Source organism: Lagopus leucura, unplaced genomic scaffold (genome assembly GCF_019238085.1).
Source record: "Lagopus leucura isolate 7727_CA_CO unplaced genomic scaffold, USGS_WTPT01 Super-Scaffold_100001, whole genome shotgun sequence".
Taxonomy (NCBI): Eukaryota; Metazoa; Chordata; class Aves; order Galliformes; family Phasianidae; genus Lagopus; species Lagopus leucura.
Genome location: NW_024962262.1, coordinates 41,946,573 through 41,964,355, shown reverse-complemented (window position 1 = coordinate 41,964,355; position 17,783 = coordinate 41,946,573). Strand labels below are relative to the sequence as shown.

Genomic DNA, 17,783 nt, shown 5'->3' with positions numbered 1-17,783 from the left:
GTGAAATATTTCAGTGGCAGTAAATAAAGGTAGTCAATTTATCATTTGCTCCAAATCAGCAAATAACTGCTCGTGTGTTCTAATGGCCTCGTTTGTCAACAACCTGAGCCTGTTTGCAGAATTCCCTCTAGAGACAAATGATCTTTTGTCAGCTCCAGCTATTCCACCCCACTGACCATTTTCTTTCACCTTTTAAACTGTTAGAATATCTTGCATTGCTAATACAGAATGCCAGATTCTTGAATTTCACCAAGTTAAACATTAAGCATTCTCCTACTTTTTCTCTGAGTGCACAGAAATGTCTTGTGCATTCAGCGGTTTATGTTTGTACCATAACTTACTTATGGTGAATTTTTTGTTTGGAATGAAAGTGCTGTGAAAGTCCCAAAAGAATTGCAATGCGTTACCGTGCATTAAGTCCAGATTTGAGTTCAATTGTTCTGTCCTCCTACACACTTGAAACATATGAGTAGAAGAAGAAGAGAGGGGAGACGTTCTGCTTTTCCTTGATAAGCCTAATTTATCCTGTTTCCTGTAAAGAATCTTCTAAGCTTATCAAGGAATATTCTTCAGGGTGGGCTTAAAGCTACGTGTAACCATTCTCTATGCCTGCACACTGGCTGCAGAGCTTTGCAGCTCCCTCTCTCTTGCAAAATAATTGCTCATGCCCAGTTTATTAGATGCAGGTCAGTTTTTCTAACCTTTACCTTGCTCGTTCAGACTCCTAATTTTTTTTTACACAAGCAAAATCTTGTATGTGTCCAGTATAGGTAGTTTTAAACTAGTTCAGCGTGGATTACGGATCACTGCGGTGGTTTAGGCTTTCAGTGCACAGCGTTAGAAGAAATGATTGATTTAGCCAGAAAACTCCAGCAGAATTTTTTGAAAGAATGACAATTCAGATACGTTTGTGTGGTCTTAGCAGTAATGCTTATGCACTTGCAAAACAGTTGGACCAGTTTCCCTGCTGTGCTCATTTTCCAAGTATTATGTATTTCTTGAGTCTTTGTCTGAAACCAGCTATGATTTACACCATTTAATTTTTATCTTAAAAGACTAATCACCTATTGATGATCAGTATCTATTATCTCCACTCCATCTGTGCCTAGAGGCTGTGAAAAGACATCTCGTTTTGTTAACTGTATACTCAGTTGAGGAATTGCCCCTAGGCTATGTGATTCCCAAACTTTAAAAATTATTTCCACATCAGCAATACAAAAGAAGCAGAGATAGGGATAATATCTGCCTGTAATTAGAATTTTATATACTGCATAAAGTCGGATACTTCAGTTACTGATGATAACATGCATGTCAGAGTAGTGCTATGCTGAAACTCCTATTTAAAAGCACACCCTTGTATCCTCTCCCCTGGGGCAAAAGGAATAACAAGCACCTATTTCCATGCATTACACACCCTGCAGTGAATATCTGGATTCAAAAAATATCTCCTTGGGTGACAGTTTTAGTGACAGTGGAGGCTACCAAAGCAGATTGTATGCCCAGGCAACAAAAGCTTGTGGTTTGGAATGCTGAAAGTTCTGCATTTTATTCATTGAAATATGTATACTTTTGACTGAATTTTTCTGTATGTAACTGCTTTTAATGATAAAATTATACATAAAAGATTTGGAAGCTTAAATACTACACCTGTGTAAGAAAAAAATGATTTCAATCTGCTAATAACACATGCCTTTTTCACTTCCCTAGTTCTGACCCGTCCAAGGCCACACAGTGATGACTATAGCACCATGAAAAAAATACCTCCCAGAAAACCAAAACGAAGTCCCAATACAAAACTCAGTGGCTCTTACGAAGAAATACCTGGCCAAAAGCCTGGGGATGTGAAACAGACAAACACAGCAGTTAAACAAGGTAGCTATGACACTGCGGGAGTACAGAGAGCAGCTTCTGCTGATGTGCCACAACATGGCACACTGAGTCTCTATATGTCACAAGAAGAGGAAGAAAATGAGCCTGTCTATATTGAAATGGTAGGGAATGCAATGAAACACAGTTCTGCTGAAGCAGAAAGCCCAGAGCAAGGAGAGTCTGTGTATGAAGAAATGAAGTATTTTCTCCCAGAAGAAGGAAGCAACAGTAATGGAATAATTCCAATAGCAACTGGATCTCCTCCTCTGGTGTTTGAAAGCAAAAAAAATGTTCATGTTGAAGATGGAACATTGGATGGAAACAGTCAAGCTGCTTTGAACTATAAAGACTCATGTGACATTCCAGCCCCTTTCCCTAATTTGCTTCCTCATAGGCCACCACTTCTTGTGTTTCCTCCAACTCCTGTCACATGTTCTCCTGCTTCTGATGAATCACCTCTAACACCACTAGAAGTTAAAAAGCTTCCTGTCTTGGAAACCAACCTAAAATACCCTGTGCAGTCAGAAGGCTCAAGTCCATTGTCACCACAGTACTCTAAAAGCCAAAAGGGGGAGAGTGAAAGACCAGCATCTCCAGGCTTGGTTGTATTCAATGTTTCCAGCAAAGTGACTCCACCTTCAACACCTCCTCCTCCTCTTCCACCACCCCCTCCTCCTGTACCACCTCCTGTTTCCTATCGGGCTTCCACACATTTTGCATTTCCTCCAGAGCCTTGTGCTAGTTTTCTGATTAATACAGGGAAAACAGGTACAAACTCAGATCTATCAAAAGTACCTCTGCGACCAAACCCTGCTCAGCTTGGATGTTCACCTTCTCCATTCTCCAAATTGCCTTATTCCCCAAAGATGGCAAGAGCAGAACACAGGAAATTGAACTCTAATTCATCATCTTCATATCCATACAGTCCTACAAACTCAAGGTCATTGACCAGTCCCCTTGATGAGTTAGCAAGCTTGTTCAACTCAGGACGGAGTGTGTTACGGAAATCCGCAGCAGGACGTAAGATCAGGGAGCCAGAAGGTAAGACTGATCTCTGTGTATTTCTTCAGCACCAGAACAAACTTAGATTAAAAAGTGACAGAGTAGATAAAAATACAATACAAAACTATTCATTTTTTTTAAAAACAAAGATTGTTGTGATTGTAAGAAATGCATGGAATTTGTTGGATATGAAAAATGTTGGCCTTTAGGTTTTCTCTGAGATGTCACTTCTTCTTTTACCAAAACATTTGTATGACACAGAATTAAATGGATAATTTATAACATTCCTATAGCCTCAATGCAATAAGCACAAATGTTGTATATCATGTGAAAATGAGTTTATTGTATCAATCAAATACCTCAACAGCGAAAGGATGATCATTTATAGGATGTGAGGAGAAACATAGTGATGAAAGGTGAGGATAAGGCTCAGTCCCCTGATTTGGAAAACAGTGACAGTGACAGGGTGTGAGACGGAAGCTCCTGTAATCCAACTGGAAAATATACGGGAGATTTTACATCATTTGAGTTCATATGTCAAGGGGATCAGAAGGAATTAATCCAAGGGTATTGTAGGAGATGTCAGTAGCACTCACTACGTCACTGTCAATAACTTACCAGCAGTCCTGGTAACAAGGGAGTTCCAAGTTTACTGGAGATTGGTGAATATGAGCCCAGTCTACAAGTAGGGCAGGAAGGAGGATCTACGGAGTTACAGACCTGTCCGTCTGACCTTGGTGCTAAGGAAGGTTATGGAGCAGATTGTCTTGAATGTTATCACATGGCACATGTAGGACAATCAAGTGATCAGAAATAGCTGACATGGGTTTATAAAAGGCAAGTCAATCCTGACTAACCCGCTCTTGTATGACAAACTGACCTGTGACCGGTTTACGGGCTGGTTTGGCCCAGTTCCGTGACTAGCGGGGCAGAGGGATTTCACAAAATCCGTGCCTCCAGAAAAAGGGAATAGGGGACCCCAAAATAATTAAAAACAGTGGCAACGATCTGAGGAGAAACAAACTAGTTTACTAAATATAGTATTGGAATGCAAGATAGCACATCATAATACAATATGATCAGAATTGAAGCTATTAAATCAAATATAATGAGAGAGAGAGAATGTCCGAAAGGTGGATAGGCCTCCCTATAACACTGAGGTGAGATGCGCAGTCCAGTTGAGCAGCAGGGGGATGGGAGGAGGAGAGCCCATGAAGAAGAGCAGATGAAAAAAGAGCGCATCAAGTGACCTTGCCAGGAGTTGTATCTCCTCTCTGACCGCAAAGTTCCCCGGGGAATATAGTTCTTCTTCTCTTCTGGGCAGGTACCCAGAACTTGAGCATTAATAGTTAAACTCCCAGTGCCCGTGATGTTATGATGTAGAATACCAAAAACCAAAAATCACAAAACCATGGCAACCTGCTTGGCAGAAAATAAACTGGCTGTGCATGTCATATACCAGGATTTTTGTAGTGTTTGACACTGTTTCCCACTACATTCTCTTGGAGAGACAGACAGACAACTCATGGCTTAATTCATGGTTTAGTCTGAAGAGGAGGAGGTTGAGGGGAGACCTCATTGATCTCTACAACTGCCTGAAAGGAGGCTGTAATGAGGCCTCTGTTAGTCTCTTTTATTAAGTGTCAAGTAATGTGATGCAAGGAAATGGTCTCAAGTTGCTCCAGAGGATGTTTAGAATGGATATCAGGAATAATTACTTCAAGGGGGGATGGTCTAGCATTAGTATGGGCCTCTCAGGGAAGTGGCGGAGTCCCCATCCCTGGAGGTGTTCAAGAGACATGAGAACATGGTGCTAAATAATGTGGTTTTTAGTGGCTGAGTAGGTCAGGCTGACAGTTGAACTTGGTGATCTTGAAGGTTTTTTTCTAACCTAAATAATTCTATGATTCCATGATTCTGTGACAAAGATCTCAAAATAATTGAGTTACTACAAGTTTTATGAAAATCAGTGGCAATATGGACATAAGGCACTTATACTGGTAATGACTCGTACCAGCCATCAAAGAAATCATGGTGGTATAAGTCCTTGTGAGTCCTCCAGAACTTTAAAAAGCTTTGGTTGGACCTTGAATGTTCCTAGATACTGAATTCAATCAGACATGAGATTTTAAATGAGACTTCATTAGTTCTCAAGCTCAAGAAAATGCTGTTATTCTGAATATTGGGATTGATGAAATTTGTAAAGATGTTGCAGTAGTTTTGCTTGCTTTGGCAAAGTAAATTGATAACATTCAATACCTACTAATACATGGCAATTTTTTTGTTTTGCTTTTAAGCCAGAGCTCTGCTTTCATTATATAGTTAATACATTTTTATCTGTTGGGAATTTATCAATTTTAAAGTCGTCTCTTTGGTTATATCTTTTCAAGGCTCTCTGAATGTATCTGGTATGGTAAGCTTACTCCAGCCAAGTCAGAAAATTGACTTTTGCCCTTAAGAATGTTTATTTGGGTTTGAGGATTTCTGCAATCTCAATTTTCAACTAAATGTGACCATGATAGAGTTCAGCCTGAATGTTGAAGATAGCGCATTAACACAGGCTGCCATATAAAAACTCTAAATTTACCTTTCAGGTGGAAAATGTTGTACCTCTAAATATTTCATCAAGGCAACACTAACTATGGGAGATCAAAGTTCAAGAAAGATACAGAAGGAAAGACTCGAATCAATATTTTATGAACTAGGAAGCTATATAATACTGTAAAATACTAAGTGCATCTACATATGAGTAGTTCAGCAATGAGTAGGTAGATCAAAAGTGATAAAGGAATACAGGTGATGGTATGTTCAGTGATTTTTACTTTTTCTTGTACTTCATAGTCTCAGGTAGAATTGTCTTTTATTTAACCTCTGATATAATTAATTAAATGGCAATCAGTAGAATGGATGCAGTTATGTAAAACTAGAATTTGTCCTTGCATTACCTGATTATTTTTTATCACCTCTTGCTTAATGTATATTAAGTCCCTGGAAGACTGCCCCCTTTCTTCAGTTTCATTTGGTTATTTGTAGTATTTTATTATTAGAGAAGGTGTGATAAAAATAAAAATAAAATAATTGAAATTCATGAAAGACATGACTTAGAGCAGCACTTTGTAATGTGCAGTTCACTTTACTTCTATAAGTTATAACCAAATAACAACCTTAACTCAAAACAGAAGATGAAAGTGTGGGCCATTTCAGAGTCAAGGAAGGTTAGCTATGGGAATCAATGAGTCTCTGTACAGAACCATCAGCCTTGGAGATAAAAGCCTCTTTGCCAATAAAAGTGTAATACAGATAGATCTGCCAACGTGCCTTCCTCTTACGTGGAGGAGTAATTTTAAGGCCTGAGAACACTGATATCCTTTTGGCTCCTGACCTCACTGTGGGAAATGATCATCCTTAATTCCAGTAGAATGGATTTGTGGTTTTCTGATGGACTGCTGGCTTATTGTGAACTGAACTGAGATCACCCTTCCTTCATGCATTCAGCAATAAAAATAATAAAATTGTAACAACTTGCCTGATGTTATAGCCTGGCCTTTTTTAAAAAACAATGAAATAGTCTACAGACTCAAGCAATGATCAATCATACAGTATGCAATTTTTTCTGAAATATTTTATCGGTAATAAGAGAAGATTTTGACTCTGCAGAACTTACAGTTTAAATAAGCAAAACTGTAATGACTGAGAACTGAGCACAAGTGATTTCTCCTGGCTTGAAAAGGGTTACTGCTGAAGCTACAGCTGTATTGTTAGACAGAAAATTCCTTCTACTCCATATCAAACAGAACTCGGGTGCAAATGGGCAGTAATAATATATGCACAAACTTTTTTTCTATACCTTATGGTTGATACAAGTAGGAGCTTTAGGTTGCAAGACAGATAGAAACTGAATGATCACATATAGAGCCACTACCCACGTATTTCTAGATTAAAACCTTAGATTTGAAATGAGATTTCATGAACCCCAATTCAATGTCTTAATCACAAAGCCACTCTCTCTAGTGAAGTACACTTCTTTTTTTCCCCTCATTTTTCACATCTAAAGCAATCCTGGGAAGGAGGAGGCAATTACATATTGAAGTATTTCATATTAAATATTTGAGAGCCAGGTCAGAATTTTGTTTTCTTCAACATGGATAAATAATACTCAGATTTTGTGCCATTCTTTTTGTGATTTTATATTGTTAATATTCCCCATGAAGTGGAATTTTTCAGCTTCAGAGCAAAGAAGGGAATAATCTCCAGACCATCACCTGCACTTGGATTGGCAGAGTACATGCTCATATGGATTCTGAAAGGAAGGGAGCAAATGAAATATGATTTTCCCTTAACTTGGATGAATTTGCTTGCCATCAGGCTATTGAGATAAAGACTTAATGCCTTATCTCCTTCCCGCTCGTTGAGAAAAAGTTGGTATGGATGCTTAACTTCTTGGCGTGGGCAAAAGAAGATGTGTAGACTTGCTGCCTGAGGTTTAGTTGCTGAAAGCCCTTTCCTTTATGCAGCCCATCAACCTATAGGCTTCAAGTTTTGTGATTTTTTGTTACTTTTGTTACAAGTGGGCCTGTGTATACAAGTCTACTCTTCAGTAACTTGCTCCTTTACTAAAAGAGCTTAGTAATGTATGTAACAATAACAAAAAAGGCATGCAAACTTTAAGTTGTTGGCAGAGTATTTATACAGTATCTTCAGCATCCATACAAATCAGTTTGCATGGAATGTTTCTAATACAGATAGATTCATGTGTCTGTTAATTCTTTCATATTCTCCAGTGTAAGCACCTTCATAGGAAGGTTGTTGCACGTGACAAATACAGATATTTAGATGTACCTAGTTGGGACTAAAACTTGCCAAATACTCTTTGCTGAAATTGGCACAAACATGGAAAATAACAGGATTTAATGTGTATGTATGAGGTTTAATGTCCTGTCAAAGGCAGGTATCTCATTGATAGCTAGCAAAAAATTTCCTTCTATCAACAGATTAGAGTAAGCTGCTATTGTGCAGGTAATGTCTCAACAGTGGATTGCAAATTAAATTCCCACTGGAGTTTCTGAGAGGAAATCCCAGTCCCTTATCCTCTAAGCCACTCAGCTTTTCTTCTTACGCAACTTAATACAGATAATATTCATATCTGCATCTCATTATTCCTATGTTGTATTGATGCAATGTAATAGTTTTACTTTCTTACAAAATGAGTAAAACAAAAAGCCCAGTTGCCCTTTTTTCTTCTTTCACCTGTGAATGCTGGAGGAGTGATTACATGAGACATCAGACTTCTATAACATCTTTTAAGTAAAATTCTCAAAGCACTAAAACTTTAATGAATTTAGCTGAACAGTACTTCTCTGAGAGAGATGAATATCTGTTTATGTAATTGCTTTAATTATCAAGGCATGAGGGTGACTTTCTATGACTAATTTTCAGATTAGGTATCTAAACACAGGAGAGTCATCCCTCTGATTCACTGTCAGTTACTTGCAGCTTTCAATCTGAATCTCTTGCAGTAGGTACAGAAAAGTGGGAAAAAAACCAAAGCACTGCTATTAACAGTTTAATATGAGTCATAGAAAAGGGCCCATACTTGGCTAGCTGTAGATCCCTATGCAGAATGTGAAAGAGGAGACTGAACTGCTGGTAATGCCATTGCCATCCAGCACATGCTGAGTGACTTTTCTGAAGAAATAATTGTGGTTTGCATTACTGCAGCAGAGAAATGGGTCAGAAGAGTCTTCAGAAAGCACCCGCCGTTTCTGTTTGCCGAATGTTTATGAACACTCTACAGTCTGGAATGTATCCCCTTAATCTGTAGTTTTCTTCCCATCTGTAAATTGGCCATTATGTGGGCAATTTGTCACAAAAAATAATATCTTTTTTTTTAGGATAAATACAATATACCAAGAATAATTCTCCATTTCAGAGTCTGAAAACTAAAATATGATTTCTGTTGAAGAGATTTATGGTTTTCTATTATTATATATATTTTATTTATTTATTTCCACTGGAGCATTTCCCTTCCTACCTGATTTCACTCTTACAGCCTAAAATCATAATGTGTAATTTGCTTTGGTTCTCTGTTGTAACATGAAAACGAAGCATTGTGTGTGATTACAATAGACAGTTTTTACCTGAAAACTATTAGAACAGAACAAATCAAATCTAATTTATATTTCAGATGAAAAAATAATTGGATATTGTCATCAACTTCTATTATATTTTATATTCTATATTTATATAGAATATAAATATATATTATATTTTTATATTTTATACTCTATATATTTATATATATTCTATATATTTATATAGAATATATATATATTTATATTATTTTATTTTTTATATATATATATTTATATTCTGTATTTATATTCTATATTTTGCAAAGTGCTTGTTAAGGAAATAAAGTGAAATTCTTAGCACCCTCCACATGCTTCCAAAGCTGGTATTCAATCATATAGGGGTTGGAGGAGGAATTGCGGTCCCAGGCAGGGGTTTCTGTGATTATTTTCATAGCAATGTATTTTCTTCACTAATCTGATGTGACATCATTGTTTCAAATTCAGCGCTGATTCAGGAAGTTGTCTGACAGTGTTGTGGGCTTCTTGAGATATTAAACAGTCTTCAATGTTTTTTATTTGTGATTCAAGATAGAGAACCACAAAGAACTTTGTTTGGGAACAACTGTGTCGCTAGTCATAAACTGAAGGTACATTAATGTGAAACATTAGTCATAGCTGAGAGAACAAGAAAATTGAATTGTAGCACACTTCAATTCCTGATACCAACCAAGAATATTGGCTGTTTGGCAGTAAGCATCATATCACCTGTTTTTACAGGACTATGGGTATTTGGAATGAAGTGGAGAATGAAATTTGAACACGCCTTTTAATGAAAGTCTCTTGTTCTCAGTGTGAGTAAGGAATTCTGTTCAGATGCTTTTAACTTACATCAATCTCAGCATTAAATCAGCTTTTGCACAGAGCCTCAGTAGAGAGCAGTAATTCCAATCTGCAGAAAGTGGCAAGACTATGACATTTATTTTTGTTTTGCTTTGGAATGAAAATAAAGCATTCTTAAATTCTGTGCAGAAATACGTTCTTTCAACGTCCAGTCTTTCAGAAGTGTTTGGAAAGTACTGAGATGGTTTGCATCGCAGATGCTGAATTTTTTCATACTGAAAATGTTAACAGTGAAACAATTTGACTTTTTTTGGACCCAGCTAAATTCAAGAATTTCAGTGATAGTCGGCATGCCGTTTAGGGGTATCTCTGCACAGAAATATTTGTCCCTGTTGCATACAAACCAAGCTGCACCTAACCTTTCTGGCTTAGTTATCCAAGAGCGATGCATTATGATGGTGCAAGCTCCAACATGCCTCACTGATGACTCAAGTCTTGACAGGACTTGAGCAACTCACCATGAAACAATCCCACAAATGGGTTGTGTTCCAGCTGCATTGATATTTTGTGTGCCAGGATGGAGAATCAGGAGAAGGCAGCTGAGAAGAGTGTGCAAAAAAGCCCTGGTCCTCAACATGTGAGCGCCCTGGTCTTCATGCTCTCTTCTCATGATTTCACTGTGCTGTTGGGAGGGTAGGACAGGTTTGGAAATGGAGCAGGTTGGGAAAGTAGAAGCAGCAGTCTGGGGTATCTGCCTTTTCTCCAGGCCCAATAGTGAGTGGGAACATGGAAAGGCCTTTGGATTCAGAGCTCCCTTGTATGGAGCTTTTGCTTTATTTTAAAATGAAAGCCATGAAAATGAATTTTATCATCTGTGTGGTGCAACTTTTAAGCAGAAAAAAAAAAAAAGAAGAAAAAATTGTTTACCCTGAAGTTTAATGTTTCAGTATTTCTTTTAGCTCTTTCCTTAATATTTGTTTTCAGTATAATGATGCTGACTGTATTAGTAGAATGTAGTGATAGCTTTTAGCCACAGGTTGGCTATGTTTGTACACATTATGTATGCTTATCACACTGCATCTGCGATAGCCATACGTTCTGCTTTGAGGAGCATGGGACTGTCATTGACCACTGCAGTATCCCTTCAGCATGAACTTAAAACAAGCTAAAGGTGTATCTCCAAATTCAGTTCTTATTTGGTAAGCTCTCTTAGAAAACAAATTGCAAATGTTGTCCAATAGGTTTTCCAGAATAGCTGTCTCTCTATGTTGGATGACAGCACAGATGATCCAGAAATACTCCATGGACTCTTCCTCAGGACCTACCCAAAAATTTCATCTGACTTTTTTGTTGCTGTTAGTGCCAGAGTTCATATGAGAGAGATCCTGAAAAATCTCTGTAGAAGTATTCTCTGAGAAAAGTAAATAGAACCAATGTGATGCAGTTGGTTGTGGGAAGTCCCTGTCTATTTGTTTGTTTGGGGTTTTTTTTGTTTATTTATTTTCACAATATTTGCAACTGCATTTGAAGGAGAGGAAGGTTGAGACAGAGACTCATAACATAATTCCTTCCAGCAGTAGCTACAGCCAGCAGTAATGGCTGTTCTGTTACTGAGGTACCACACACAAAAGTAAACATGCTTAAATGTCTGTCTTCAAAAAGACTTCTGCATCCATGTTAGTTAGAAGAAAACAGTTTAAAAAAGGGAAGCTGTGTTTTGTACCAAATTACCATCTCCTTTTCCAGATGGCAGCATTTGATTAACCACACAAATACAAGAAATAGACTATTTGGTGAGCCAATCAACACACCTAAGAGTAAACAACATTATTACAGAGTATAATCAGCTAGCTTTTTTTTTCCATATTAGTCTTTAAAAAGCAGGGGACATGACGGAAAGAGATGTTTCTTGCAAGGCAGGAAGTTGTCTCAAGCAGTACTGCCTTCCTTCTTCATGCTGGAGCCTCAGGAAATCCAATCACAGCTGAGATCCATTCCTAGAGAAGAAGGGGTGAAGGAAAAATCCCACTTCTCTGAAATGCATACACTGGTGGTACTCCAGTATACTTGCTGCATTAAGAAGATGTTCCAAGTTCTTGTTCAGAGGCCGTCAAGCAGGAAAGTTGGCAGTCTGTCTATATATTCTTTGCCGGTGATGAATATTTAAGAATATATAGAAAATATATAGAAAATATATAGAAAATATAGAAAATTTCCTTCAGTAGCAATATTCTTTGACTCATGTTGGGAACCAACCCAGTTCAAACAATCCAAAGTCCACCAGACAGGGACAGAAGGCACTTTTACTATCTCCATCACCAGCTCTGAAAACTTACCTGACCCAGAGGTGTTTCTAACATTATTTCTAGGAAGAAGAAAAAGGTTTGTAACTTGTAATGATTGTTAGCAGTGTAAAAGTAAAGCACTATCACCCCACCACCATGAATCTGTCAGACAAGAAATTGGAAGAAACTTGCCTGGGCATTTTCAATTCTAGATGTATGGCTGTAACAGCTATTGCTATAGCTGTAAAGTGATTTACAGAAAAATCATGGGCTCACTCAGATCTAGAGGTTTCTGCATTTGCCTCAGTAACTTCCTTGTCACTACCAGCTTTACATTCTGAGCTCTAACTAACCAGTGTCACACCTACATCACAGAATCACATAATCACAGAAACACCAAGGTTGGAAAAGACCTACAAGATCATCCAGTTCAACCATCCACTTACCACCAATAGTTCTCACTAAACCATATCCCTCAACACAAAATCCTAATGTTCCTTGAAACACCTCCAGGGTTGGTGACTCCACCACCTCCCTGGACAATGATGTTCTTGAAGATGAAGCTGGATAACAATGAAGAAGGGCTCTTCGTCAGCTTGGATATTAGGAAAAATTTCTTCTCAGGAAGACTGATGAGGCAATGGCACAGGCTGCTCAGGGAGGTGGAGGGGTCACCGTCCCTGGAGATGTTCAAGAGATGTGTGGATGTGGCACTGAGGGACCTGGTCAGTTGGTACTGTGTCCAGTTCTGGGCTCCCCAGTACAAAAAAGACAGGGATCTCTTGGAAAGAGTCCAGCGGAGGGCCACGAAGATGGTGAAGGGCCTGGAGCATCTCCCCTATGAGGAAAGGCTGAGTGAACTGGGTCTGTTCAGCCTTGAGAAAAGGAGACTGAGAGGGGACCTGATCCAGGTCCATAAGTATCTAAGGTGTGGGGGGCTGAATGGCGAGGCCGGACTCTTTTCAGTGGTGAGTGGAGACAGGACAAGGGGAAATGGCCAGAAACTGCAGCATAGGAAGTTCCGCACAAATATGCGCAAGAACTTCTGTACAGTGAGGTGACGGAGCACTGGAACAGGCTGCCCAGGGAGGTGGTGGAATCTCCTTCTCTGGAGATGTTCAAGACCTGCCTGGATGCCTACCTGTGCTACCTGGTGTAGGGAACCTGCTTTGGCAGGGGGGTTGGACTCGATGATCTCTGGAGGTCCCTTCCAACCCCTACAATTCTGTGATTCTGTGATTCTGTGGTATGGTGGGGATGAGCTGATGGTTGAACCGGACGACCTTAGTGGTCTTTTCCAACCTTAATGACTATGTGATTCACTTCCAGCAATGTGAGGTTTGTAACTTGAAGTTCTTCATGGCTTGTGTCTAGTCCTTTTGCTTCCCAGAATTCATACAAGACTTCCACAAATGCATCTTCTCAGAGCAACGTAGGGATTGTCTGTTTCCCTCATGCCGTATTTACCTGCTGCATTTAAGAATGAGGCTTCTGGAGTGTGTTCTAATGCCTTTACTATCTCCAATTAGAGGGAATGATGCTGGAAGCAACACTGCAAATTCATTGCTGCCTGTCCTGGGAGCATCACTGTAGGGGGAAATCCTACAATTGCTGCTGGCAGTACAGGCTTTGCAAGATGAAATAAATCAATGAATAATTATTGCAGTGGCAGCTGGCAGCACAGCTATAAGGGCGAGACAGGCAGTACAGACTAATAGGCTGGGGGAATCCTGTCTTGTCAGTTTTCATCCTGCTCCATTTCTTTCAGCAAATAAGATGCATCTGCTTGCCTCCAGCTCTCAGCAGACAAAGTAAACAGTCATGCTACAGCAGGTCACAGTGTGACTTCATGTGAGTAAACTGAACTAATCTGAAGCAATATGCATTCATCCAGCGAAAGGACACCCAAGACAACATGCTGAGGGTAGCTAGCAAACTCCACTGACAAGGAATGCCTCAGTAGTAAGTCAGAGCAAAACAGGAAATGCCAAGTGAAATTGCCAAGGTGCAACAAAACACAGTGATAAACACTGGAGCCAAAATAAAACAAGCTCTCCTTATGTAACCTCCCTCTCCTTATCGTTCATCAGACGATATCTGTGTCATTTGTGCAGTCATCATCTTCCCTCATTGCACAGTGTCCAGTTACTGCAGGAAATGTAGCAAATATTCAGGGTTGACTGCTAGCATTTGTTGTATTCCTGACTCTCCCAGGAAAGAACAGGGGCATAGATCAGGAATCCCTTCTGTCTTCAACTTCTTGCCATTCATATGCTTGTTAATGAGATCCATCGGTTATCACTTATTCATGTGTACAGTGACAAGCTGCTTGATTTGAAATTTTCATCTGCTGGATGCTAGCCATAGTTTTCAAGAAATCAAGCTATTTAGCTTTTAGATTCTCTGGTAGCTCAGGAACAAAAAGCTTCTTCAGTAGCAAATAAATATATCTACCAGAATACAGTGTTTTCTAGATTTCAAAGTTGCAAACAAAATTGTGAATAGCTGCCTGTCTTGATGTAAATAGTCATAAGTTGATTATTTATTGCAGGAATACATGTTTTCCATTAATTAAGAAATTGTTTGATGTTATTCTGGGATTGATTGTAGATATCAAATTACTATTTCCTCCTTTTTTCATATATTTCTTTCCATAATATGTCTTACATATTTTTGTAGATAGAAAAATATTCGTGAAAAAGGTATTAAGCCTTTTCTATGATAACTGTGGATTTTATTTTATGGGACTGATCATTTGTGGACCAGGACAGAGGTTGTTTCTGTGTTAGGACAGAGACGCATCTAGCTTAGCTGGTGACGCAGGAATTCCTTGTTTGGGAACATAGCCTGTGCTCTCCGTTTAATAAAGAAGTTGGAATGTGTGCTATGAAAGATTGATCCGGATATGTGTCAGATCTGTTCAAGAGGGGTATACACCCTTGTATGTCATATGACTTCTGTTTACCCTGGAGTAAGACTAAGGAAACTTGCCTTCCCTATATCATTAGAGACTGGCCTAGTGTAAGTGAAGATGAAACTTCTGCATATGACTTCAGCAGAGTCTCTGCAGCTGTTTGGTTGTCCACTAGCCTCGTCCTGTCTGAGGTTTTGTGGGTTTTTTGACTATTTGACTATTGTATTCTTTTCTCCTGAGATGGACTTAATATTGACCGTTCATTTCTGATTGCAGCAACTAGTCAAGGCAAAGGGCTGTGTTTATTTTCGTAGATGAGCCAATGTCAGGGTATGGCAACTCAATCATCTGGGCAACCAAAGTGTTCAAGCAGTCCCTGGCCTGGTTTTGGAGCTGGCAGACTGGCCCCCTTCCAGGCAGATCTGGGCATGGTTCAGGAAATGGCACAGGCCAGGGACTATTCCCAGCAGACAGCTTGGATGCGGTTTGTCTGCTGTGGAGGACAAGTATGTTTAATAGCATAGACATGGATCTCTTACCATTTGCCTCAGGGCCAGAGAACAGTTGTGAACACATTTAAATTTACCAGGACAGAATAAGTAGTAGGCACTCTGTATTTACCCCGTATCATGAATCGCTCAGTGCTCTGGCAGCACTGCACAAAGCATCCAAGGTAAGCATGAATCTGATCCAAAACCCACTGGAAGCAGTGGAGGCCTTCTGTTGTTATTAATGAGTTTTCGGTCAGACTGTAAATGAGCACTAAATGCTAAAAGAAGTATTTGAAAAAAAGAGCATAAAAGGACAGATAAAAGTTATGGATGTGCCTGTTTTTAAAGAAAGAAGGGCAGAAAAAAGGGCATTGACAGAAAAGTAAATTACAATTCAATCAGGTGAGCTACTGCTGGGTTTTTAATAACATTCTGTTTCTCCTGTCTTGCTGCAAAAAGAGTCTATGGTGATTCCACCTAAATACTGATATCAATCATTGATGTATACTTTGCTTTAGATTTTGTTAAACAGGCTAAATGTATAGTTTCCTTACAAAATTAATAATTCCTCAAAATGTTTTAGTATTGCACTTTAGTCTGTCATCTGAATAGAGCCTGTACTAGTTTATTTTATAATTTTGTGACAACACCATTAATTCAGCCTAAATACTACTTATGAAATAACCATAGTGTTTGGAATCCTACATTTTATGCTTGAGAAAAAAAAAATAAATCATTGTATTATGATATTTGGAACTCACTTCTTTGGAGCTCAATTACAAGAGTTCAGTTTGGTCTTCTGACACAAAGTTATCCCATTTAGTCTTTCAGGGTATTGGCTTTCTTTTAAAAGAGACATAATAATTCAAAAATGAAAATAAAAAGCAGATAAAGAATCATATGTTAAATCATGTCCGTGACTGCCATACTCTGAATTTATTATTCCAAAGTAAATGAAACTAAGTTCATATGATGCCTTATGAGTTTTAAACTCTTTAGACTCTTTGAGAAGCACTGAGACTAGCATGCAAATGTGGATTTCGCTACCTGCCTCTTTTGCATGCATTTCCTTTTACACTTTTCAAGTACTGTTGATACAGTTAATTATCAGCTTACTGGAATACAGAGCTAGCTTGTAAGGAAATAACTGTTACACTTTCATTTGTCTTACTGTGATTAAAAACACTGCACATGACCTTGCTTTCAGTTATATTAACTATCTTGCAATTGAGGGACAAATTCAGCTCCCAGTCCATATACATCCTCACTATCCATACATCTTCATTAATTGCAAGATTAGTCAAAGCAGAATTTGACTGAGTCAGAGATATGTTTTTGGCAGATAAAGTTTGCCAAAATAATAGTCCAAACGCTGCTCACAGTTGCAAACAGTCTGTATATTTTCACTTAGAGCTTATATTCCTTTTATAATCATGAACTCCCACCATCCTCTAACAGCTGATACCTCTCTGTAGCTGGTGTCTCACTAGTAGGCATGGATGACTTTTCAAATAACATTTCTTACTGGCTGGCAACTGTTAAAATGCTGTTAAAAACAAAACAAAACAAAAGAAACAAACAAACAAAAACAGTAGAAGATTCTGGTAGATCATCATCCATCCATCTGGTGAGAACAGCAGAGTACAAGTCTGCACAAAAAGCTTGTGTTGGTGAAGATGTGCAACTGGAACCATAGTTTCTTCTTTTCTTCTCTTCTGAAGTATTCATGATAGTTCCAGAAGGTTGATAAGGCATGAGAGAGCTGTACACTATTGTTTCTGTAGGGGTTCATGGCAGCAGGAGGAGGTAGATTTTAACGTGGAGAAAAATCTAAGCTGCTATATCACGTGATTGAGAATGCATGAGGGTAAAGTGAATTTCAGATGAGTATTTGACGAATAAAATTAGAATTTGGAAATTTTTCAGTAACTCTTATCAATAAGTGTTATCGGTGTACTTCCCTATGTCTTTTACAGTTGTCCACAGCATTCCTGTATAAGATATTGCTGTGCAGTGCTACCCTGTGTGGAACAGAAGTGTTATGACAAGAAGTCAGGAGATGTCTTTTTTTATGCTCAGCAAATGTTTTAGGTAGTGGGAAGGCAGCAAAGAGGGACACCCAATTCCAGCCTGGATCACCCAGTCATCCTATGTAAGTTCTGCTGTGCAGGACAGTACCCTGGTTGCACCTGACTAAAGTATCCACTTGTTATCCTATCTATAAAAGAGATTTTCTTAAGAAACTCACCCATTTTATACAAAGTCAAAAATAAATAACCAGTACCTATTTGCTAGGGATAAACTACAGCCT

At 38.7% G+C, this 17,783-nt stretch overlaps 1 protein-coding gene across 1 annotated transcript in view; it reads left to right on the top strand.

Annotated features, from left to right (window-relative positions):
- MYO16 (myosin XVI) overlaps positions 1–17,783 on the top strand; it is a 258,883-nt gene that overhangs the window by 214,621 nt on the left and 26,479 nt on the right. The window contains exon 31 of the mRNA XM_042867357.1: positions 1,708–2,910. Within this exon, the coding sequence (XP_042723291.1) occupies positions 1,708–2,910 (1,203 nt within the window). The remainder of the gene's footprint in view (positions 1–1,707; positions 2,911–17,783) is intronic.